The 24,800-nt window shown below is 37.5% G+C and overlaps 1 protein-coding gene across 1 annotated transcript in view; it reads right to left on the reverse strand.

The window, feature by feature from the left end:
- Positions 1 to 980: 980 nt before the first annotated feature.
- DAP (death associated protein) overlaps positions 981 to 24,800 on the reverse strand; it is a 36,696-nt gene continuing 12,876 nt past the window's right edge. The window contains exons 3-4 of the mRNA XM_087721963.1: positions 3,268 to 3,310; positions 981 to 1,865 (exon numbers count right to left, since the gene is read on the reverse strand). Coding sequence (XP_087578089.1) covers positions 1,746 to 1,865; positions 3,268 to 3,310 — 163 coding nt within the window. The 3' untranslated portion in view covers positions 981 to 1,745. The remainder of the gene's footprint in view (positions 1,866 to 3,267; positions 3,311 to 24,800) is intronic.

The following is a 24,800-nucleotide window of genomic DNA, read 5'->3' on the forward strand; positions in this document are numbered from 1 at the left end:
GCTTCTGAAAGTTTGCATTCAGATGTGTGTCTTACTGCTCACCTAGCTTCCACTGAAGGTAACAGACACATTTGACAAAGGGAAACAGATTTTTCAGCAGCAAACTGAAATCTGAGATTGCTTATCACATGAGAGCTGGCCTTGGTTCTGTTGACTATGAAAAAGAAGCAAGTACACTGCTTGCTCATGAACTGTTGTGGCCCAGCAGGAGCTGTTGGAACTGCCACCAGACTCCGACAGTGAAGGGCCCTATGAGTCGGCTCTAGAGGAGGTGAAGGACCCTGGACAGGGTGCTGACTCCAAGCCACCAGGAGGAGCCTGAGCCTTGGACCAGTAGGGAGGAGACAAGGGAGTGTGATCCCGACATCATGCATTGGAGCAGTGGGGAGGAGCCAAAGGAGTTGTTCCTGGATGCCCGGCACTGAAGAGCTAATAGGCGTAAGGAGCAGTTACGCAGTTACAGGAGATAATTGAACTCAGCTGGTGGTCATTAGGCTCCTCTCAAGACTATAAAAGGAATGAGTGTGCATACGCTCTTTGCAGGAGTCAACATATTCATTAAAGTTGGAGAACTCTCGTGGCTAGCTTGGCAGGCTGGATTGCTGCCAAGGATAGTCTGTGCTGGCTTGCTGCCAAGACCTGGATTGTGCTGGATTGCTGGCAACGTCTGGACTGTGCTGGCTTACTGCCAAGGTCCCGTCTGTGTGTTAATAAATCCTATCTCTGTCTTGGTGTGCTTTGGTGTAGGACGAGGGGGGTCAGAACATGAACATACATTACTTCGGCTTTCACCAGATTCACCTAGCACAAAACTTTAGTTGTCGGTGTATAGCTATATCACGCTTGCAATAATTAAATATGATCCACAGCATTGTAAGGTACACACAGAGTATTTTAAACCTGAATATGCATTCATGGTTCATTAAAGAACTACTTGCACATAAGGACTCGCAGGGGAAAAAAAAAACATTTCAGCCAACTTTCCATGTACCGTAATCGTCAGTTTTATTTGTAGGAAAGACTGCATATCTGATTCCTGCATATGTAAAAACCCTTTTGAAAAGGTGAAAAAGTGATAAAACCTCAGGAGTATCTAAAAATTAAAGCAACAAGCAGAGCCATACAATCTTTTAATTTCTTGCTCACTCTTCTATTAATCTGGAAAGAAATGCAGAGAGCCAGGCTATAATCAGAACGTTTGGCTAGAGTTGCAAGATCATTCTCTTAAAAGACGACATATTGCAAGAGAAATTTTGCCATTTCAGATTATTCATTAAAAAATATATAAGCAGCTAGTTCTTCCTGAAAGACATTTAAGAACAGAACAAGAACAATCCAAATGAAATCTGAATCACACATGTTTTTTTAAAAAAAATTCATTAGAAAAGAGCAAGAAAAAGTTATAAGCCATTACAACTTCCTTAACATGTTCCTGGAATGCCAATACCCAAGAATAGAAAAAGCTTAAAATAATCATTCCAAGAAATTACTAACCTAATCTATCCACAGTGTGTTGCGTTGCTATGAACGCAACATTTTTCACTGGCAGTGCAGAAAACACTGCTTTTCAGCTGGGAACAAATTGATTTCCCCTCTTTCTACTCTCCCCTCCCCTTCATTAAAACCATTTAAACCATAGGAATTAAGGCAAAAGCAGAAGATACCCATTTTTAAAAGATCTGGTAGTAGAAATCTCTTAAATCTTTCCATTTGCAAAACACCACGGCTGGTCTGGGACAGGCAATTCATTTACGGGGCTGATGGATGTATTGATTGACATGTTGTGGGGGAGGAAGTTTTTCCACAGAGGGATGTGGTTTTTGGTGGGCCACTTGCGCTGCAGCTGGAGGGAAGTCTTTATCACCCTGATTAAAGAACAAAGAACACATCAGCATTAAAAACATCACACAGACATATCAACAATTAGTCTCTCCCCGCTTTTAAGAATAATGAAGTTTTTCTGAAATGACCTTCAAATTCTTGTCCCACCTTGTCTCCTAAGCACTTATGCTTCAAAAAGCTAGTGTATATCAGCATGAGCCCATTAGAAATCCATAAGGTATGTTTGTGAATAGATTGTTGGACTTGCTCAATTTCAACTTCCATAAATAAATACTAAAGTGGTGGGAACTGTTTAGAATAGGAATTATGCCTGAATGAATCAGTAAGTACTGCAAATTCTAAATCAATTAAAATCTATAACATTCAGTGAAGTCTTTTCAGATATTGAACGCTGAACTTCCAATGTACTAGGCTTTTTGAAACACAAATCGAAATTGAAGTGTGCTTATTATTTGCACCTGAAACTGAAGCTTTATTTTTTTAAAAAATGAAATGATCCTCTTATAGCGGTTACACATCTGATTGCATTTGGAGTAAATACATTGAAATAAATGAAGTATAACTTAAAAAGCTAGTATATGATTTTTTAGCCAGGCCTAGGTATATTGTAAGCAAGAAAAATCCATTTCTTTCAGAATTTTTATTTGCTTAGTAGTTATGTGAAAAAGTTATTTGTATAATCTAATGTAATTTGTCTGTTTCTGGTACATTTCTGATGTTTGGTGTGTTTTTCACAAGCCTAAGCCTTTTCAATCAATATCCTTATGCTCTAAGGATGTAACAGATTTAGGGGACCAGAAGATGCTACAAAACTGCACTCATTTTTGAAAAAAAATTCTCCTATAATTCACTTTGTTATATTTCCAGTGCCTGGGAAAGAACTCCCTATTTTCCAAAATATACCTTTAGGCATTATTTCTATTACTTTCACAACCTAGGCTAGAAATTTTCCAACTCTCCAGGATATCAAGCTAAATTTTGAAGAATACAAACTATTTTCCTTCATGTTCCAATATGCATATTTTTACTTTTCATTTTCCAACTTTAACTGTAAAACTGATAATTGTATTGCTGCCATTTGTCTATGAATTCTATTAATGTTTTAATGACATATATTGCCCTGGCAACATTTACAAAGACAGGCGAGATTGAAATTGTAAAAAACAAAAAAGCGAGTTACAGTTCAACTCATAGTATTTTTAAATATGTAACTCATGAGGTAATTCACATCCTATTAAAAAGCCTAAATAAACAAGCATTTTTCTTTTCCAAGATAATGGGAATTACACAACTGAATTCTGTTATCTGGTATAACAAAAACAACATCCTTGGTTAGGAAAATCATTGATTAAAAAAATGTAGCAGACATTTGCAATTCATATTTTCACAGTGAAAAGCTGAAAATTATTGAAAATGAGGACTTACCCTTGCAATTACACCAGAAATAAACACAGTTGGTTTCGGTGGACTGGAAAATAAAAGGACAACATTTAGTAATATACTCAATTTGATTTGCTAGAAGCCATAAAGCAAAATTAAGATATCTGAAAGGTATAATCAAACTTTCAAAATAGTCTTGCTTAGAAATTAATTTCCTTAAAACAGCCATAATATGCAACGTAGTTGACCTTATTCATGCTTAATCAATTAGTGCGTGAGAGGGAAGCATCTGAGTGATCTGAAAAGGATTATTTTAAGGTGTTTTTGATTTTAAAAAATTAATGAAAGGAATAAGCTGTTAAAACCTGGCTATTCCGGCAGGCCTGGGGCTGTTGACCTCATTGTTGAGGTCCAGCCCCGATCATAACGAATGTATGTGTGTGGATTTTAACCTGTTTTTAATTTTCATTTTGTATTATTTCTTTTTTTTCTTTTGTTGTAAGCCGCCCGGAGTCCTCCGGGATTGGGCGGCCTATAAATCGTACAAATAAATAAATAAATAAATAAATAAATAAATAAATAAATAAATAAATAAATAAATAAATAAATAAATAAATAAATAAATAATTGGGCGGCCTATAAATCGTACAAATAAATAAATAAATAAATAAATAAATAAATAAATAAATAAATAAATAAAAGTGGAAGCATCATTGCAAACTATAGAAGTTTTTTTCTTTAAAATCGAAGCTTTTACAGAGTTTATCACTACATAAATATGAATAAAAACATCTGCGACAATTAAAATAACGAAGAGCATTATTGTTACAACAATAACAGTTATAGCTGGCAGTTACAGTAGCGATCCATTTATTTCAGGGATGTCATTTGACGTTATTGTGGGCTGCATCAGGGTTGTGTTTGATCTTGGGGAACAGGTGGGCATAGCCAAGATGGCCAGCTTGATGTCGTAGGCACCTGTGGTGGCCTGAATGCTCTGCCAGCAAAAACAGAGCTCGGGAGGACTGTGCTGACAGAGAGTTGTTTTCGCTGGCAGAGGGTTGCAGCGGGTAGTCGCAGCCAAAAATGGGAGCTCCATTTTTGCTGGCAGAGGCACCGCGGGCCGGTCCTTTGCTGTTTCCAGGGTGGCCCCGTGGGCCGGATCTAAGCACCTTGCGGGCAAGATCCAGTCTCTTGAGTTTGACACCCCTGATATTTTTTGTTATTCTCCTTCCACTGATTGATTGTTTCACAAGAACTGCAAGATTTAGTAACTGCAGCCAAATACATTATAAATGCCAAATACTAAGAATGAGCTGGGTTTAGAGTTTGTCACATATCCATGTACTGTTTTTCTCAGGAGTTCCAGCACTAACATTACCTGCAGTAGAGTCTTCTACTACTTGAGCCGAGGTGGCGCAGTGGTTAGAGTGCAGCACTGCAGGCTACTTCAGCTGACTGCAGTTCTGCTGTTCAAATCTCACCGGCTCAAGGTTGACTCAGCCTTCCATCCTTCCGAGGTGGGTGAAATGAGGACCCAGGCTGTGGGGGCGATATGCTGACTCTGTAAACCGCTTAGAGGGCTGAAAGCCCTATGAAGCGGTATATAAGTCTAACTGCAATCGCTATTGCTACTTGTTTCTAATTTAACTAAAATAAATATATAAGCTAGTTCCAGTCACTAACACAAGAGCAGTAGCCATTACCCTTATGAACACAATGTCAAACAGAAAATGTGTTTTATCAGTGCGAAGGATTAACAGACAATCGAACTAGCTGGGACTTTTCTCCATCTTTCTACTCCTTCTATATTTACAATATTCATCATTCCTCTCCTTTTTTCCACTCCACCCCTCCTCCTTTTTAAGTTGTCCAGTAGAGCTGAACTCCAGTAAGTATAAAAAACAGAACCTTCATGGCAGGTTTGGTAGATACTATTGCTACCTTCAGACGTTTTCTGGAAAATCAAAGGTTGAGGTTGAGGTTTGTTTTATTTATATGCTGCCCTATTCCCTACAGGGACTCAGGGCGGCGAACAACTCAAGCGGGGAAGGGAACATACAAATACAAGACAAGCATTTAAGATAACCAACAACCACACCTGTCGAGAGGGGAAGGGAGCTCATTAACCCCAGGCCTGCCGACACAGCCAGGTTTTAACAGCTTTTCAGAAGGCCAGGAGAGAGGTGAGGGTCCGAATCTCCGCGGGGAGTTCGTTCCAAAGGGCCGGAGCTGCAACAGAGAAGGCCCTCCCCCGGGTCGTAGCCAGATGGCATTGGCTGGTAGACGGAACCCGGAGGAGGCCGACCCTGTGCGATCTAATGGGTCTTTGGGAGGTAATTGGCAGCAGGCGGTCTCTCAAGTACCCAGGTCCAAAGGGAAATGTAGCAATGCATCTCCTGTTTCCCACCTTGTGTTAACCATGTTAGACTAATCAAATAACAGATAAAGTAACATACTTAACAAGGTGATGTGCTTAATTTGTGTTTAGGCATGCAATTCTCTAATACACCACCCCCAATTCCACTTTTCCACTGCACAAATACACGAGGCCCTTAGAGCCAACCTGTTAGAAAGGACACTCGGGAACTGTGTATGAGCTGCTCTGACCTCTTCACCAGGCTACAATGTACTTGTAGTAAATAAGCTCTTCTAATTCTATTTATCTTCATTTGCAAACACAGCCGGAGCTACCAAGCAGCAGGATAAACAATATGCTTCAAGCACCATGGGGAAAGAGAAGCAGATGAATGAACAAACTCAGGCTTAGTGGTGGGTAGTAAGTAATTTCTATTATGAAGAAAGACTTCAAAGGTACTGGCCACAAGCTGTGCTTCAAGTTGCAAAATAACCTGGGTTTGCATTTTTTCCAGTCTCTTGTCAAATATCTTGGGGGTGGGGGGGGGAGGGAGAGAGAGATAGCTTCTCAAAGAGTGGATTTATTCTAATTAGCTACAACACAAAAATTAAGTGAACTGAATTATGACATTTCTGGAGCACATTTTTGCTTTGCAAACTTCTTGAATGCATATCTACTAAGCATTTAATACACATGGAAAAAAAATATAAAGAATAACAAGTAGCAGACAGCGTATTAATAAAACATGAAATTTAGTTTTCACACACGATTTGTCTGCTCTGGCATTTTCTGAAAGGCTTTATAATAGCAAATCTGAATTTGAATGATTTCCTCACATATTTTTCCCCCTGACCTTTCAGTTTTCATTGTTTTCCAATGAACCATGAAACTTTGAGTACAACATTTTCTGACAATCATTCCCAAATACATTTATCTACCAGGGTCTCCAAGAATAATCATTGCTATGATGTTACCTACATCAAGAAAGACACCAGTTTGGATATCTTTCTCTCTTGACTAGAATAGAATAACAGAGTTGGAAAGGACCTTTGAGGTCTTCTAATCCAACCCCCTGCTTAGGCAGGAAACCCTACACCACTTCAGACAAATGGTTGTCTAATTTCTTCTTAAAACTTCCAGTGTTGGAGTATTCACAACTTCTGGAGGCAAGTTATTCCACTGATTAATTGTTCTAAATGTCAGGAAATGTCTCCTCAGAACTGAGAAGTTGCTTCTCTCCTTGATCAGTTTCCACTCATTGCTTCTTGTTCTACCCTCAGGTGCGTTGGAGAATAGTTTGACTCCCTCTTCTTTGTGGCAACCCCTGAGATATTGGAACACTGCTATCACGTCTCCCCTAGTCCTTCTTTTCATTAAACTAGACAGACCCAGTTCCTGCAACCGTTCTTCATATGTTTAGTCTCCAGTCCCCTAATCATCTCTGTTGCTCTTCTCTGCACTCTTTCTAGAGTCTCCACATCTTTTCTACATCGTGGCGACCAAAACTGAATGCAGTATTCCAAGTGTGGCCTTACCAAGGCATTATAAGTTTCTTCTGTCCTTGATTAGTTTCCACCCATTGCTTGTGTGCGTGCATGTGCTTTTGGCACCCGAGGAAAAAAAAGGTTAGCCATCACTGATTTAGGGTATCAAACTTGGACTAGGAAATGGTTTCCAATTCAGACTCAGATATAAACTCCACAGGGCAAAGCCTAAGACTCCTTCACAGGCTATTATGAGAATGAAAAAAATTATGCTAAGGGGTATAATTAGGAGGATGAAGAAATAAAAGTTTCAGCTTTAAATGCTTTATACTCTGCTTTTGTTGCATGCATGTAACTTACACTCCCAATATTTTGTAAGCTATAATGGCTGCTTTGACAGATGTTGGCTTGAAGATGTTGTTAAGGCTTTAAAATTTTTTGTTGTCAAGGCTTTAAAAAATAAAACATGTTCTTTTAGAAACATCATATGTAATTGTAACAGGTTTGATTTTTTAAAACACTAATAATTTGTTACATTTCACAGAGAATATTTTTATCCAAGATGAGCACCGAGTTTTCTTTCTAGCAATTAACATATTGAGAAGAAAATAGCACTTGGTTTTTTTTCCAAGCACTAACTCCGATGTCACTCATAGGCTGTTATGAAACAACCTGCTGAACACTGGTTTCTTGGAGGGTCTCATTTATTTTTAATCCCATATAACAGAATTCGAGTGTATTATAACACAAGGGATTAAACATGCAGTTTACCGACGCTACAAATAAATCTCCGAGAAAACTGATTAGTTGAGAAATCCATTTAAGCTGAAGAAAAGATCTGACAGTCTTGGCCGCTATGCAGTCACTCTTAATTATTATTAGATTCCCATCTATAATATTTCATATAGCCCTTTAATATTTTTAAAGTACTTTGTGTGTGCTTGGGCAATAATCCTCATAAAAACCAAAGCTCTGGGACAACAATCTGTCTTACCAGCTTTAGCAAGATTTTCAGTCATAGATAGGGTTGCATGTGCTGGCTGGCTTCTGATCTTTGTGCCACATGTTTCGTCACAAACAATCGGGCTCATAAAATGGAGAAAGGGAAGCATAGCAATAGCAATAGCAGTTAGACTTATATACCGCTTCATAGGGCTTTCAGGCCTCTCTAAGCAGTTTACAGATTCAGCATATTGCCCCCAAAGTCTGGGTTCTCATTTCACCCACCTCGTAAGGATGGAAGGCTGAGTCAACCTTGAGCCGGTGAGATTAGAACCGCTGAACTGCAGATAACAGTCAGCTGAAGTGGCCTGCAGTACTGCACCCTAACCACTGCGCCACCTCAGCTCATGTATGGTAATACTCTCTCTTACTGCTTAGCTTTATCTGTGGTCAGTGAATCCCTAAAGAAGGCCTGTGTTTTCTATACCTGCAGCACAGTGGTGGGTTTCAAAAATTGTTCGAACCTACTCTGTGGGTGTGGCCTCCTTTGTGGGAGTGGCTTGCCGCCCATGTGACCAGATGGGAGTGGCTTGCCGCCCATGTGACCGGATATGAAGATGCTGACGACACTTGTCAGAACCACCTTAAATTACCTCACACACAGCACTGGCATGCATAAGAATAGGATGTAAACTTGTTTTTTAAAAGGCATCTTTGGTTTGCGTTAAAACAACTTCAACACACAAAATGTTCTGATTGCACCACAAACGCAGTAGTCATCCTTACCTTTCACAGAGGCACTGAGTTTTATAAATAGGAGCATGATAGTGTAGAATAATCATATCCAAGGACCAGTGGTGGGTTTCAAAAATTTTTGGAACCTCTTCTGTAGGTGTGGCCTGCTTTCCGGGTCCACTGGTGGAACCTCTTCTAACCGGTTCGGTAGATTTGACGAACCGGTTCTACCGAATAGGTGCGAACTGGTAGGAACCCACCTCTGCTGCAGCAACACTTTGCAGTGTTGTTGCTGCAAGGGAAATACTGGCATGACTACTCTAGAACCTGGGACATGGCTAGTATTCTTGCTTAGTCACAGGAAAGCCTTTGTCTGATCTTGGGTATTCTAAAGGTATGAGGATAGTAACTGAAATACAGGCACCTTAGAATGCTTGCTGCCCTTACTCTCTAGTGAAAATGTGGGTGGTGGATAAGGCAAGCCATAATCCCCATCTTATATGTGTGCAGAAATGATTTTGTGAAGTGATCAATACTGGTCTCTTAACTGAAGGAGCTAAGTGATAATACAATTATGCTGTGAAATAGATTATCAATGATACAATGAAAGACTGATACATATATGAATTGAATACTTTAGAACTTTTTGGTTTTGAAAAGGATAAGGATAATAATGAATTTATGTATACTTGATAGAGGATTGGTGATATAATGTATAACTCTAAGAATATATTGTAAAAATATCTTGTTGTTGATAATAATTTTAATAACGAAAGTAATTAAAAATTGGTATATATATGAAACGACTATTTAGAATACCTTGTTGAAAAATGAAGGAATAACATCTTTGTTTGAATGTATGATGTACAAGGACAATAATGAACATAAACATACTCGATAGTTGATTGGTGGAATTATACATAATTGAAAACAGTGATATTCAAATATAAATGGTTGGTAAATCTCTTTCATATCGCGATCTGTGACTATATAAAGGTATATTGTTATTAAAAAGACAATCAAGAATGTAAGGGAATTAGGTTTATTGAAAAAAAATATTAATTGTAATTGAATATACACTGTACAATGAAAGTGAGGTATTTACTTATATTAGATGAAAAATCTGTGATTGTAAATGCAATTGAGAATATGGATGCAAAAACACTTGTAACCAAACGACATGCTGTATGTAATGGATGAGATCATTTTTTTAATATTGTTTTTTTAATGTTTAAAAATAAAAAAAGAGATTGCAAAAAAATATATACTGGTACCTTCTGCTACATAAAAAAAACACAAGAGAAACTGCAAATTAATAATTAAAAAATACACAATCTTGCCTTGATACAGCTATAAAGAATCTCAATAGGGTGCTCTCAACGGGGGGGGGGGGAATTCTACTGACTTTTCCTCTTTAATTTTTGATATTTCATTTGGAAAGTACAATTTTTCTAGCAGGCAGCTATCCTAAAACTACAACCAGTTTGGATTTCTGACCATTATTTAATTATTGTTTGCTTCTCACAATGCTGTTAGCGGACTGACAGAATGTCAGGCATTTTATTAACGCACAATATTGTTTTTCTAACAGTTTAAGCTCAGTTGCGCATTTACAAAGCTTTCCACAGGATGGCGCTGATGAACCTTCAAGATTTTGAAACTGAATAAAATTCTAAGCAGTTTATTTTTCCTAGATAAAGTTGCACAGTTGCAAATAATGTGCCCCCAAGCCTTTTGAAGAATTAATGTATACTTATAGATACACCCCTGAGGCCCTTAAAAAAAAGGACCATGGCTATTATTTTTGCACCATTCTAAAGTAAAAAACAAAATGCCAGCATACAAGATGATGAAAGATTTAACACTTGGTTTAAGGCCTTGAGCATGCACACACGTATGCTGAATTATAACTCTCATCACCCCAGAGCCAGTAGTCCAAAGATCTGGGTTTAATAGCAATGAAATTTTCCCTTACTCCCTGTTGCAAGCAGTCCAACAGTTTGATGGCAGATTTCACATAGCTATAACATACAAAACATTCCCCAATCATCATTCTTTTATTCAGCCCAGTGGAGGATATGATAAATGCTGCACTATTTGCACATCCCCACTGAGCCAATTTCTCTTTACTTACATGCAATGTTGGAAACTTGCAGCCTCTTTCAATAATGTCTGTGTTTTCAAACAAAGTTTTATTTTTGGAGAAAGGAGGAGTCCATTTGTCATCCCTGGATATTAATCTTCTCAGTAGGCTATGTAATTAAGGTCCCTAGTATGTTAGCCTGTATTTAGGAAGAAGTTCTAGCACTAGTAAATAATCGTATTAAATGAATGAGAAAATCTACTAAATTCTGTTTTGCTTATTTAGTTTTCCAAATCTTAAGTGCATGTATTTTCATCCACATGAATCCTAATATCTACTTTAAAGTAATTGTTTCTAATACAGCATGGACACATATATGTGCTTTTGGTTTCTATATTTACATCACAGCATTTGGAAAAAATGTAAGTGTTGGCTTGCGTGTATTTGTTCTATAGATTTTAAAAGTACTAATAAATAATGGATGATTTAGATTTCTTTTCAATCTCTGTATTTCATATTTTAAAGCAAAAGGATATCAAAGGAATGTCTTTTTATAAAAATCTCTGTTATAATATAAAATCTCCATCTTTAGAAAATGAAAAAAAACTCATTAAATTTCAGTTTGCATAATAAAACATTTTATATCAAATGTATTAAATTTGATTTCAGTGTTCACTATAAGTCTCAAGAATCTATGTCTTACTGTAGATTATTATACTATAAAAGGTATTGTGTAGTTTTGCCCTAAATTTCCTTAAGAATTCTAAAATACAAAATTGCATCAATTTAGGCTTTCAACAATAAGGGGTGAAAAGCATCTTTTGTTATTGAAAACGCTGATACAATCTTTTTAGTCCTGTCAATGTGTTCAAACAGTTTGTCAAATCAATGTTTCCCTGCTACTTGGAAAGCATTTGATTATTCATAATATTCCTATTACAACAACAACAATGTATTTATTTCATCCATTTTAATCACTCCTGACAAATTCAAATAGCTTGTGTAACTCCCTTTTTAGGGCCCTGCAATCCAGTGGTGGATTTCAAAAATTTTTGGAACCTCTTCTATAGATGTGGCCTGCTTTCCGGGTCCACTGGTGGAACCTCTTCTAACCGGTTCAGTAGATTTGACGAATCGGTTCTACTGAATAGGTGCGAACTGGTAGGAACCCACCTCTGCTATAATCCCTTAATTTGGGGTACAGTCAGGACAAATGGATGGAGCTGAGTGTTTATTGACTGGATGCCCACACGGAGTGGCATTGTGACTCCAGATATTTTTTTCCCCTTTGTGCCCTAGGAGAGAAACAGCTGCCACTATCTAGGATTGAACTCTCTACCTTATGAGTGGAAGGCGAGTGTCTTAACACTCGGAGGAGGGCCTTCTCTGTGGCTGCTCCGGCCCTCTGGAACGACCTCCCCGTGGCGATTCGGACTCTCACCACCCTTCAGGCTTTCCGCAAAGCCATCAAGATCTGGCTGTTCCGGCAGGCCTGGGGCTGATGAGTTCCCAGCCCCACTCGAATTGTTGTGACTGTTGTGAGTTTTTTAAAAACTGTTCTTTGTAATTTGTTTCTCGTTTTGTTTGTTCTTGTATTGTTCCCTTCCCCTTGGTTTGTTAGCCACCCTGAGTCCCTTTGGGAATAGGGTGGCATACAAGTTTAATAAACCCCTTAAACCTTTAACCTCTAGGCCATCAGGCCACTCTCAAATAGTTTGTGTAACTAATCCTGTTAAAAAGTATTGTGCTTCAGGTTCAGCCTCCAGTGTTATTCTTGTGACAGACAACTATATAGACCACTCATTATTTGCTGCTATAATAATGTGAGCAAAACAGCGGTACATGCAAGAATCATCTCTGAGAAATCATGGTTTAGTTTTATGAGTTACGTGATACTAGGTTTAGGTATTTTCAGACATGAAGGTGACTAGCAAGTACTCTTTGGTCTTTAAAAAAATGTGGGAATGTCTTTAGAACAAAGGAACTTTCCATGAGATTTAGAAGAAGCATGAGTTCAAGAATGATAACAGCACATTTCCATTTGTTGTAAAAGTATTCTGCATTCAAAGGGTAAGAGTGCAGCATTCCACTGCAGTAACAAAGTTGACCTATTTTTACAGACATCTGCTAACAGAAGATTGGTTTGGCTTGCTTCTAACTTTTAGTGATATATACTCTATATAAATGTCATAAAATAACACACATGCCTCCGAGGTTTTCTTAGATTCCAGTTTAAAGTCACTGTATTAATGCTATCCTAAAGATAGTGCTGAAAGTATAAATGGGAGTGGGAAATAAGATGACAATTCTATGTCCTAGCTTTAAACTATATTAGTTATCCGACTGCTGGGACATTGCTACTAGTTTTTAAAGATAACAATTCATTTCAGATCTACTTGAATTTACAATATAAGCCACCTGTAAGGCATTAGCAGAAGCCATAGATTATTCTCACATTTGCAAGTAGATATATAGACATCTTGAAATTCTTGATCATAACTACATTATATATCATGATAATAATTCTATTCATATAATGTTATGCTTACATTCTCTCAAATCTGCCTTTTGAAGTACTTACATACTTTTTCTTGCCTAATCAGAACATAAGGTCCCAGTGAGATTACCAGAACATCCCCCAAACTATAAACTTCCAATGGTTTTGGTCTTTACCTCATGTAATTCACCAAACCATCAATCTATTGTATTTTGTAGTGATTTAACCAGCATCACGGAATGAATAAAATCAGTAATATAATTTAAGAAAATGCACAATGTTATGCCCTGTCTTTTCCTTAGAATTTTCAAAACAAATTTCATCGTAGTCCCCTTTCTTTTATCTCAAGAATAATCATCTTCTGAATGGATAGAATGACAGAATGATTGGTCCAAACTCACGCAGTGAACTCCATGGTCCATTGGCAATTTAAATCTTTATCTCTCCAAGCACAATACCCTAACCTGTGTACCACTTTGGCTCTTTATTTTCATATAATAAATATGCCTATATTTACTTTCTTACTTATTTTACCTCTAATATGTATTTCTATAAACTACCCAGCATACATTGTATAAAATACAACTCTACCAGAAGGAAATAAATTGTTGCACCTTATTTAAATATTCTTACAATACAGATGCGAACTTCTAAAGTGTTGCTATGACTATTATCAGGTTGGCATTCGAGGGAGGATTCCATGCATACTTTCGGCCAGAGTGGGATCTCATATTTCTGCAACCTAGTTCGTGAATATGATGTATGACATATGACAGATGGGTGGAGATAGAGGAGTAAAGTTCAAACGCAATTAAGCGAAAGCCAGTTTAGGCCCCACAGAAGATCAAGCCAAGATGTTAATGCTAATAAATGAATGTTTTTTTTTTAACTTTGTCTCGAGGACCGTAAATTAGTTAGGTCATCTCTTGGGAACTTCACAACAAAGACATAGCCTCATTTAAATTGCCTGTTCAGAAAAATTTAAATGCTAGAATGAGATGTGACTTGTTCTCATCCATAATAATTGGCTTTCTATGACACTTTTTTAGTCAGTAAAAATAGCAGTTCACTGAAATGCTCCTTTAACATGCCAACATCTGATTGAGTCATTGTCAAAAGTACCTGGGAAATGGACTATTTATAAACTTGTTAACCCTCATAAACATTAATGATATATCCAGCTATTGTTTGTGCAACTTATGAGCTGTTCAATCACTTACAGTGTACACACTCACACACCTGTGGAATTGAAAAGAAAGAGGGAATCAATTAACACTTCAGCTACACATTTCCGTGTAACTAATACTTAACCCCCAATCCTACCACTACTGTGTTATTTAGTACATCAAAAAGCAGGAAAGGATACACAGTACAGGATTTTTGCACGAGAAGCATTCCTTTCCCTTGTCTACATAAAGATATACTGAAGCAGTAAACCCTCATCCCTTACATTCTTTAACAGCAGTATCTTCAGGAATGATATTTCTCAACTGAAACTTGTTTTATCCTTCCACCCTTTAATTAAATGTAAAAAATGCTTCCTATTAATGAGCTTGTGCTGTTTTTACTGTTTCCCCCTTAAAAATAGTCTCTCCATCATCCCAAAACCTATACCAACTCATATACACACTGTATTTGTATCATGCCCGCTGGATAGATAAAGCATCTTGGTTTAACATCAAAGAGGAACAGGATGGAAGCTCGTCAACTTGGAAGAGGTTATTCTTAGCCACAACTATGGTAGATAACTTCTACAGAGAATTGATAGAGATCAGCAGCATCTCATTTTAATATTTTGTGACCACCGAAGTATGTCACATTTGTTTGCTAATTTAAAACTTAAAAAGATTAAATAAGTTTGCTACTTTTCTTGCGCGGTATAACACTCTTATTAGGACAAAGATTCTATGAAGTGAAAAATCAAGCATGGGAGAGCTATTTTTGTGTGTGCTGTCCTTGAATTCCTGTCTGAGCACCATTTAAATAAATTTGAAGTGGGAAGCACAGAGAGTACAGTAAAAGCCATTACTACGATTAAAAAAAAATTAACTTTTTCCCAAAACAAATCCTGTTCCCCAGATCTTTGTCTTCTCTTATTTATGGTACAATCTTGCATCATTATTGACGAGTCCAAAGGTTTATGCTGTTCCAGGTTGCCTCAGACGAAATAATTTCACTTCACAATGTTCATTCTACATAGTTATATATCCACAACTGCTATATACTCTCAGAATTGAATTTCAGCTACAGTTGAAACTCGAAAAATTAGAATGTTGTGCAAAAGTTCATTTATTTCAGTAATGCAACTTAAAAGGTGAAACTAATATATGAGATAGACACATTACATGCAAAGCAAGATAATTCAAGGCATGATTTGTCATAATTGTGATGATTATGGCTTACAGCTCATGAAAACCCCAAATCCACAATCTCAGAAAATTAGAACATTACATGCAATCAATAAAACAAGGATTGTACATAGAATAATATTGGACCTCTGAAAAGTATAAGCATGCATATGTACTCAGTACTTGGTTTGGGCCCCTTTTGCAGCAATTACTGCCTCAATGTGGCATCACATGGAAGCTATCAACCTGTGACACTGCTGAGGTATTATAGAAGACCAGGATGCTTCAATAGTGGCCTTCAGCTCTTCTGCATTGTTCGGTCTCATGTCTCTCATCTTTCTCTTGGCAATGCCCCATAGATTCTCTATGGGGTTCAGGTCAGGCGAGTTAGCTGGCCAATCAAGCACAGTAATCCCACGGTCATTGAACCAGGTTTTGGTCCTTTCGGCAGTGTGGGCAGGTGCCAGGTCCTGCTGGAAAATGAAGTCAGCATCCCCATAAAGCTCGTCTGCAGAAGGAAGCATGAAGTGCTCCAAAATCTCCTGGTAGATGGCTGTACTGAATGAAGCACAGTGGACCAACACCAGCAGATGACATGGCTCCCCAAATCAACACAGACTGTGGAAACTTCACACTGGACTTCAAGCATCTTGCAGTGTGTGCCTCTCCATTCTTCCTCCATACTGTGGTTCCTTGGTTTCCAAATGAGATGCAAAAGTTGCTCTCATCAGAAAAGAGGACTTTGGACCACTGAGCAACAGACCAGGTCTGTTTTTCTTTAGCCCAGGTAAGAGGCTTCTGACGTTGTTTGTTGTTCAGGAGCGGCTTGACAAGAGGAATACGACATTTGAAGCCCATGTCCTGGATCCGTCTGTGTGTGGTGGCTCTTGATGCACCGACTCCAGCCTCAGTCCACTCCTTGTGAAAGTCCCCAACACTTTTGAATGGCTTTTTCCTGACAATCCTCTCCAGGCTGCGGTCATCCCTGCTGCTTGTGCACCTTTTTCTTCCACACTTTCCCCTTCCGCATAACTTTCTATTAATGTGCTTTGATACAGCCCTTTGGGAACATCCAACTTCTTTTGCAATTACCTTTTGAGGCTTTCTCTCCTTATGGAGGGTGTCAATAATGGTTTTCTGCACAACTGTCAGGTCAGCATTCTTTCCCATGATTGTGATTCCTACTGAACCAGACTGAGAGACCATTTAAAGGCTCAGGAACCCTTTGCAGGTATTATGGCTTAATTAGTTGATTAAAGGGACACTTTGAGCCTAGAATATTGCACCTTTTCACAATATTCTAATTTTCTGAGATTGTGGATTTGGGGTTTTCATGAGCTGTAAACCATAATCATCACAATTATGACAAATCATGGCTTGAACTATCTTGCTTTGCATGTAATGAGTCTATCTCATATATTATTTTCACCTTTTAAGTTGCATTATTGAAATAAATGAACTTTTGCACGATATTCTAATTTTTCGAGTTTCACCTGTAGAGTGTTTTCTTGAAAAATGGAGAAAAAGCTATCATAGCTATTGTAATAAAAGGTTGGTAGAAAGCATTTAAGGGCATCAAATGTTGGTTAAGCTACTTTTAACACAAAAAATGCTTTGACGCTCACAAGTAGGTGAAAGCAATCCAGCTCTTTGTTTTAGATATTTCTAAATAATAAAATATATAGAAGAAAATTATTTGTCTGGCCTCTATGTCACTGATGAAATCTTTCCAGATTCTACTTTCTTCAGAGGCTAGATATCTTTTATAGATCAGGAGCTTATTTTTCAGAAGTAGAGTAACATCACATAATTGGATGAAGTTTGTAAGTTTTTGCTTTTTTCTGATTCTCTTGAACAATGGATTAAAATTAATTAAATATTGTTGGCTACTGAAGGACCAATTCCCCTCCCAAAAGGAGAGTTTTAAACTTAAGGGAGTAGCCTTCTGCACTAAAACATTATCCCGCCAGCTCTGAATTTTCTCACATGCTATCATAAAATTAAACTTATTCCAAACTCTGCCATTTTAGCTTCAGTGACACCTTGTCTACCTTTACTTGCTTTCATACTATATGACAAAACTTTTTTCATTAGCTTGATTTCAGATTAATAGGTATGTAGCCTGGGAGAAATGAAGAAATATATTGTGGGTAATTTATCTCATATTAGGGTCACCATAATATAAAGGAGAAAGTTCTCACTTGCTTTCTCCTGTCTATTACATAGGATTTCCTCCTACTTAATGGAATTGAAAAGAGTCTCATTTTACTCTACAGCAGGGGGACTGGAAATAAACCAAAAGAGAACAAAGACAGGCACAATTGTAATGGGTTCAGTATCTATAAAAAGACATTATTATTTTCTAGGCTGTACCCCTGGCAGCTCTATTATGTACAGAAGTTAACAGGCTTGTGGGATTCTTATCAGAAGTGGAGGTGCAGATAATATACTAATAAAAACTAATATGCTGAACTCTGTGAGGTCAGATAAACTCTTCAATTCAAGAGGAAGCACAGAACCAAACTTCTTCCATACTAGTTATGTCATGTAGAGAAATGACTTACTCAAAAATTATCTACATTAATCTTGATGTGGTTTACATTTTGAAACCATTATTGGTTCTCTTTTCAGTTATTCTTTCACCTATGATCCATTTTCTCAATTCACATTATTCTGCGGTAATAAGAAAAGCATAGTAGGGAATTCAGTTAAAATCAGTAGACGAATCTGAATCCAAATACATTCAGCTGAAACTAATTAGCCATGGGCATCACACCTGTCAATTCTTTAGCAAAATATATCCAAATAACTTTAATATAATCCATTTTCCATCTGAACCATGATAGATGCAGAATTTAAAATGATCTTCATCCTCTTTCTTTGACAACAGAGACAATGATTATTTTGAAATTAGTATTTGGAAGGGAATGGAGGGACACTTTGATTCCAAGAATGAATGAATGGCTGCAAAAGTTGATGGAGTTAACAGAAATGCCTAAATTGACTCCTTTGATTTTTTTTTTTAAAAAAGAATACAATTAATTTTGTTTCTCTTTGGAAATTGCTTTTGGAGTTTGTGCTTGAGGTGGAAAAAAAATGAAACTTTCATTTTGGGTTTTGCTAATTAGATAGGCTTGTTGTTACCGAAATGGCTAGTATATACTATGTAAAAGTAAAAAGTTGAGATTGCATGAATGTATAACTTTATTCTACTGCACTAAAAAGGGTTAGAAATCAACAATTTCCCCCTTTCCCATTTACCCTATACTTTTTCCTCCTTCTCTCCGTATTTTCCCATTATAAAAAAATTGAAAGAAAAAAAGTATTTGGAATAGAAGTCAATCTTATCCTTTCCTTTTGTAGCTAGCATCTAGTGACCCTAATATTTCACATCAGAAAATATTAGATGGGTGTAAGAATATTGAAGAGGCTTTTAAGAAGAGACTAGACCAGGGATAGTCAACTTTTTTATACCTACTGCCCACTTTTGTATCTCTGTTAGTAGTAAAATTTTCTAACTGCCCACCGGTTCCACAGTAATGGTGATTTTATGAAAACCTAATGAAAATGTTTTTAAATAATGCTATGAAATTTTTTTAAAAAGTCAATTAAGTTTTAAAAAAGGAAAGTACTTCAGTATTGGACAAAACCCCTACCGCCCACCATGAAAGCTGGAACGCCCACTAGTGGGCAGTAGGGACCAGGTTGACTACCACTGAACTAGACAAACACTTGTCTGAAATGATGTAGGATTTCCTGCTTGAGTAGGATCTCCAAGATCCCTTCCAACTTGCTCTTTATATGCTATATTCTGTATATTAACTAGACATTATGCATTTACTGAAGCATTCCCCAACTGTGGCACACAGACTGTTGTATAGCTTCCATTATACACAACCAACCAGTGGTATTCTAAAATATGGTAAAAGTCCTATTTTCTTTTCATGACTCAACCTATACAATAATGTTAGATTTTCCTCAACTTGTATACCAAGACATTCTCTAAAAGTGTAGACTTCCATCTCCAAAATTCTAGCTGGGGAATTCTGGGAGTTGAAATCCACCCATTGTGGGCAAGTTGATCTATTGGTTATTTTAGTTCAGTATTTTTGTAATTATAATACGTACCATCCAATAAACTTTGCTACTTTCAGAAAGAAATTAAAAATTACCAAGTAAAATCATACTGACCTTTTCAGGGTTTCAAAAGAGAAAGTCCAATCTCTTGATTGAGAAAGGGCGAAGAAATGTTTAGCACTGATTAAAAAGAACTGAAATTATCAAACAAGAGAGATTTGTGTTGATCACCAATTCTATTTTTTTAGTAGTATGTAATGGTGTCTCACATACAAACTTCTATAGCAAATCTGGAAAACATGAAGTAAAGCATTTCTAATATGCTGTATTTTTTTTTTTAATTTCACCCCAGCGTTAATGTAAATCATATTTAAACTACTCAGGTAAGGTCTGTGTATGCTTAAAACATGGGTGTCACTCCCTGTGCCACACGGCATTTCACAACATTTCCCCCTTTTGCAGAGCTGTGGTCTGTGTGTGATGCATCCGGTCTGCGGGCCCCGTTTGACAAACCTGGCTTAAAGGGTTCACCGACAAAACCGCGAAGCCCTTATCCGCGCCGACATAAGGGCAGAGGGCAAATCCGCGCCGTCCGAAGCGCTAAGGAAAAAGGCAACCCTAGCGCGACGACATAACCGCGGAGGGCAAATCTGCGCCTTCCGAAGCACTCAGCACCCTAACCCTAACCCAAACCCCTAAACCTAATCCTAACCCTTATCTTAATTTAAATCGGCTTTCTGCCGCCGCACTGTTTTAAAGCGCCCTTGTTGCTGCGCTGTTGTCGCTGCGGTGATGACGTCGCGGCTTTAGCAACGCGGTTTTCTCGCCGCTATTTTGACGAGCGCGGTTTTGTCGGGCCACGGGCTTAAAGTATGACAAACTAAACTGCTTCTACCTGAAATTTCAGAGTATATTCTATTTATCCCATATGAATTTTCTATTCAAACATTTTATATTGGGAGGAGGAAAGATGAAAAATGAGGCTAGGTCCTCCTTTGTGAAAAACTGAGGAAAGCCCAGCTACTACATTAATCATAAATTAATCCTGCAAAATGGAATGTGTATAAATGTGGCCAATATGTGAAACTAACAGTATAATTTGGCCATAATACAAGATGTAACATTAAGAAAAATTATCTAGATACAATTTTGGAGAAGTATTTTCTGTGATGTGAACTTGCTGCTGAAGCCAATGAATCCTACTAAAAGCCCTCTTCACGCCTCGTCACTTAATCTAGGAAAACATCAATAGGGCTAATCAAGCAGAACTCCTGCCTCTTTAACGCAAGTTCCTGTTCTGGAAAAAATAAAAGCTATCTGATATTTAGAATGCTGTGCTTTCTGAGCTTGGTTGTTTTCTTGCAGACATTTCATTACCAAATTAGATAACATTATCAGTCATCGTAGGAAGTGGTGTTGGCTCTTATTTTATATTCTAGTGGCATGCCCTTCTGTGTCGGTGGGATAACTGAAGAATTTAACCTACTTAATTAGATGTCCATTCAATTGCCAAGCATGCTGCTTAGGGGTATTTAGATAGATAAAATACAAATGTACTGAAAAACCTTTTTGGGAATGGAAAGCAATGAAAAACTTTGAATTCTCTATTTTTGTTCATAAATGGAGTTTACAAATGGAAGAATTTGATCTGGCAACATTTGTTTCCAGAGTGCAAACTAAGTAAAAGGAGTGGATTCAAGGAAGTAAAAGAAATTGCAGAAAAGAATCTCAGTTGCTGTGAATTGTCTTTCTATCCTTTAATTTATTCATCCTAAAATATACAAGCTGATTCTAGATATATATTCTCTATAAATCAACTGCATATGTGCTAAACAGGTTCTATGTATCTTTATTCAGAAGCACAACTTAACAAATTCAACAGTAATTAAGCAGATAGTTTTATAGCTCTATGTTTTAAAATAAATTAAAGTGTAGTTTTCTTCGAGAGTGAAGCTGGAAACTGTTCCAATATGTCAAGCGCAACGATAGTTAACTGTTTATAATGTAAACTTACGATCTTCTGCAACAGTCAGGAACAATGCCAGAAAGGCAGCGGTGACTGAGGGCTTGCCAGTGGCTTTGTTCTCCGTCGCCCGGATCAGAGTCACGCTGGCTTTGGCGGCCTTGTGGCAGCGATCAAAATGGCTACCTGACACTTTTTGGATTCAAAATGGCCACCCATCACAATTACCACCCATCACTTTCTGGGCTCAAAATGGCCACCCGTTACTCTCCAGAGTGAAAATTGGCTGCCTGGCAGGATCGCAGCTTCAAAAGGATCATCTGATCGCAAATAGTACGGTATTTCCCGATGAAACGGGTCACTGCCAAGCGATCTTCCTCAGTTCGGGCTTGCCGGCTGCCTTTGTAGCCCATCTCCTCCGCAATGGAGAACTACGGGTACCACGTGTTTGGGGAAATCAGAATAAAGCCGCCGCTCCCTTGCGCGAGATAAAAAAAGTGCTGGCTTGACAAGGCTGGGAAAACTCCGAGCTGACGAAGCTGGGCAATCTCGATAGCCGGACATCTGCCCCAAGCCTCAGAACAATGTCTCCTTGTCTCTTTGCCGCTGTGGGACAGTCTAGTTCCACTGCCACTGTATAGGCAGCTCTAATCCTCACCTACATGTCAGGCTGCTCTGACCACCGTCGCGAGCGCCAACTCCACTGGTGCTCCCTCTAGCAGCTCCTAGAGACCCATTGGAATGCTGGAGAGTCCAGAAGTGTTGACTAAAGTTAATTGTCCTGAAAAAATTTTTTTTTACATCTCTCGGGAAAAGACTGAGTTGGAACTGGAGCCAGGCAAGAAAGGAGTGGAGGCATGGCTTCAATTATGACTCAGTCTCTGGGCAGAAAAGGACATGACAATCCATTCCTGGACCCTCCTGCAAGCTATACTGGGGAATGTACTAATTTTTAATTTTGTTTATAGGCACAATTCAAAACGCTAGAAGAGGTTAGATCCAATACAACAAGAATAATCTCATTCAAGAGAAGTCTATCCATGTCCTAAGATCTGACAGAAAATGGGAAACACCCAGGTAAATGAAGATAAGGAAAAAAAAACCTTCTCAACAGCCAGGCATCAATTAAGGCACCCCTTCAATGAAGCCTAAACTTGCTTTCCTTTTTAATGATAATTTAATGAAAAATTTAAACCTTCTGGAAATGTTTTGTTTTAACTCCTGCATCTGTGTATTAAACCTTATTTTACTTTTTAAATGCTGCTATATTTAATGATTTTACTTGTTCTACTAGTTAGGAGGACAAATGAATTAAGGCAATTTTTACTGCATTTATCAAGACTGCCATAAAAAATATTAAGAGCAGAAGTATCTTCTCTTGCTTATTGACTGAAAATATTTCTATCTTGCTTCTACACAGAAAATCTCCCAGTGGCATGGAAAAGCAGGTCAGCCTTCTTATAGTAAAGAAACACAAGAGTAAAGATAATAGGAATGTAAGGAAACAAAGCTCAGAAAGCCTCCTTAAAATGCATACTTCTTGCAATCAGTTTTGGGAGGATGATGGATTGACTATCAGACTGATGACCATTAGGGAGAATCCATAGCAGGTGTCCCTTCCAAAAGGGATTAAAGAGTCTTGTTTCCTCTAAGCTAAGAGTTGAGGGAATGGTAATCACTAATGGAACATTGGTGACATCTACTTTTTTTTACTGTATTTAATAAAACCACTACAATAACAGCAGGCCTCAGCCTCATACCCACCAAAATATGATTAAGCACAATGGTCATAATCCATAGGACAAATGCCATTAAAATAAATGGAATCTGTGCATGAGATCTCCTGGGCTGTCGGGTAGCTCTGAATCATTTCAACAGCACTTACGAAGAAATTGCCCTATAATTATTAGAACTAATCATGAAAAATGAGTGTAAAACAAGTCAGAAGAAAATTTAAATATATTTGGGGCTTTATAAATTCAGCTACGGCTAGATACCACTCTGAATAGATTGGAATATAGTCCAGTGAACATTTCAGATTTTCAGTATAAAATTGTCAGATCTCCTGAAGTTAATGTTAATATTGATACACGGGGAAAGTGTTATTTAGTACAATTTCCCTCTCTGGTTTTAGCAAAAATTCGGAAAGAGAGATCAACTTTTTGGGTAAGGCAACCCAAATTTTATCATCACTTCATACACAGGTAACATCAATTTTTTCACTACTCTATTTCCACACTGATATGGTTTCTAAGAGTGCTATCAACTGCAAAACAACAACAACAAACAAACAATCACTCAACCAGATATGGACCAAATACAGCCTTGACTATTCTTGAAGCAACTATCAGTAAACAAAAACTGAGGCAGTCAAGCTTGCTTGTTTTCTTAAAATGTAATTAAATGCTAATACGTTAGGTTTTTAGAACATCACCTAATACAGTATCCTACTGTATTTCAACATATTAAAATGTTTTAAAACTCAGATTATTCTAGAAGCCTGTAAAAGGAGAGGTTTTGTTCAAAATTATCAAATGAAATCAAAAGCATTGAAGCAAAAAATTGGTTTTTTTTAAAATTCAAGTAAGCCTTTATGTTTAGGAGCAAAAATAATATTCAATGATGCAACCACTTTTTGCATTTAAACAAATAAGCCACACGTAATCCACAATTCAAAATACAAAAAGCTACATCTGAGGAAAGCTTATAATAAATATAAATATGTATATGTATATGTGTATGTATGTATGTATGTATGTATGTATGTATGTATGTATGTGTATATATATGTATATCTATCTATCTATCTATCTATCATCTATCTATCTATCTATCTATCTATCTATCTATCTATCTATCATCTATCTATCTATCATCTATCTATCTATCTATCTATAAAGTCACAACCCCTGGTATGCCCCAATTATGGGAGGAAGCTAACTGCTTCCATTCTCTGTCCATCGGCTCGTCACAAGAGACCATCCAGACAGAAAGCCCAATATTTTACTGTTGCCTTTTGTTACATTTGTGTAGTATTTGTGCTGATAAATAAATAAAGGGAGACTAGTATAGATCTATTTCAAGCTATTT

The sequence above is a fragment of the Thamnophis sirtalis genome, unplaced genomic scaffold, assembly GCF_051295495.1.
Source record: "Thamnophis sirtalis isolate CommonGarterSnake01/CBP01778 unplaced genomic scaffold, rThaSir2_p1.2 scaffold_8, whole genome shotgun sequence".
NCBI classification, from domain to species: domain Eukaryota; kingdom Metazoa; phylum Chordata; class Lepidosauria; order Squamata; family Natricidae; genus Thamnophis; species Thamnophis sirtalis.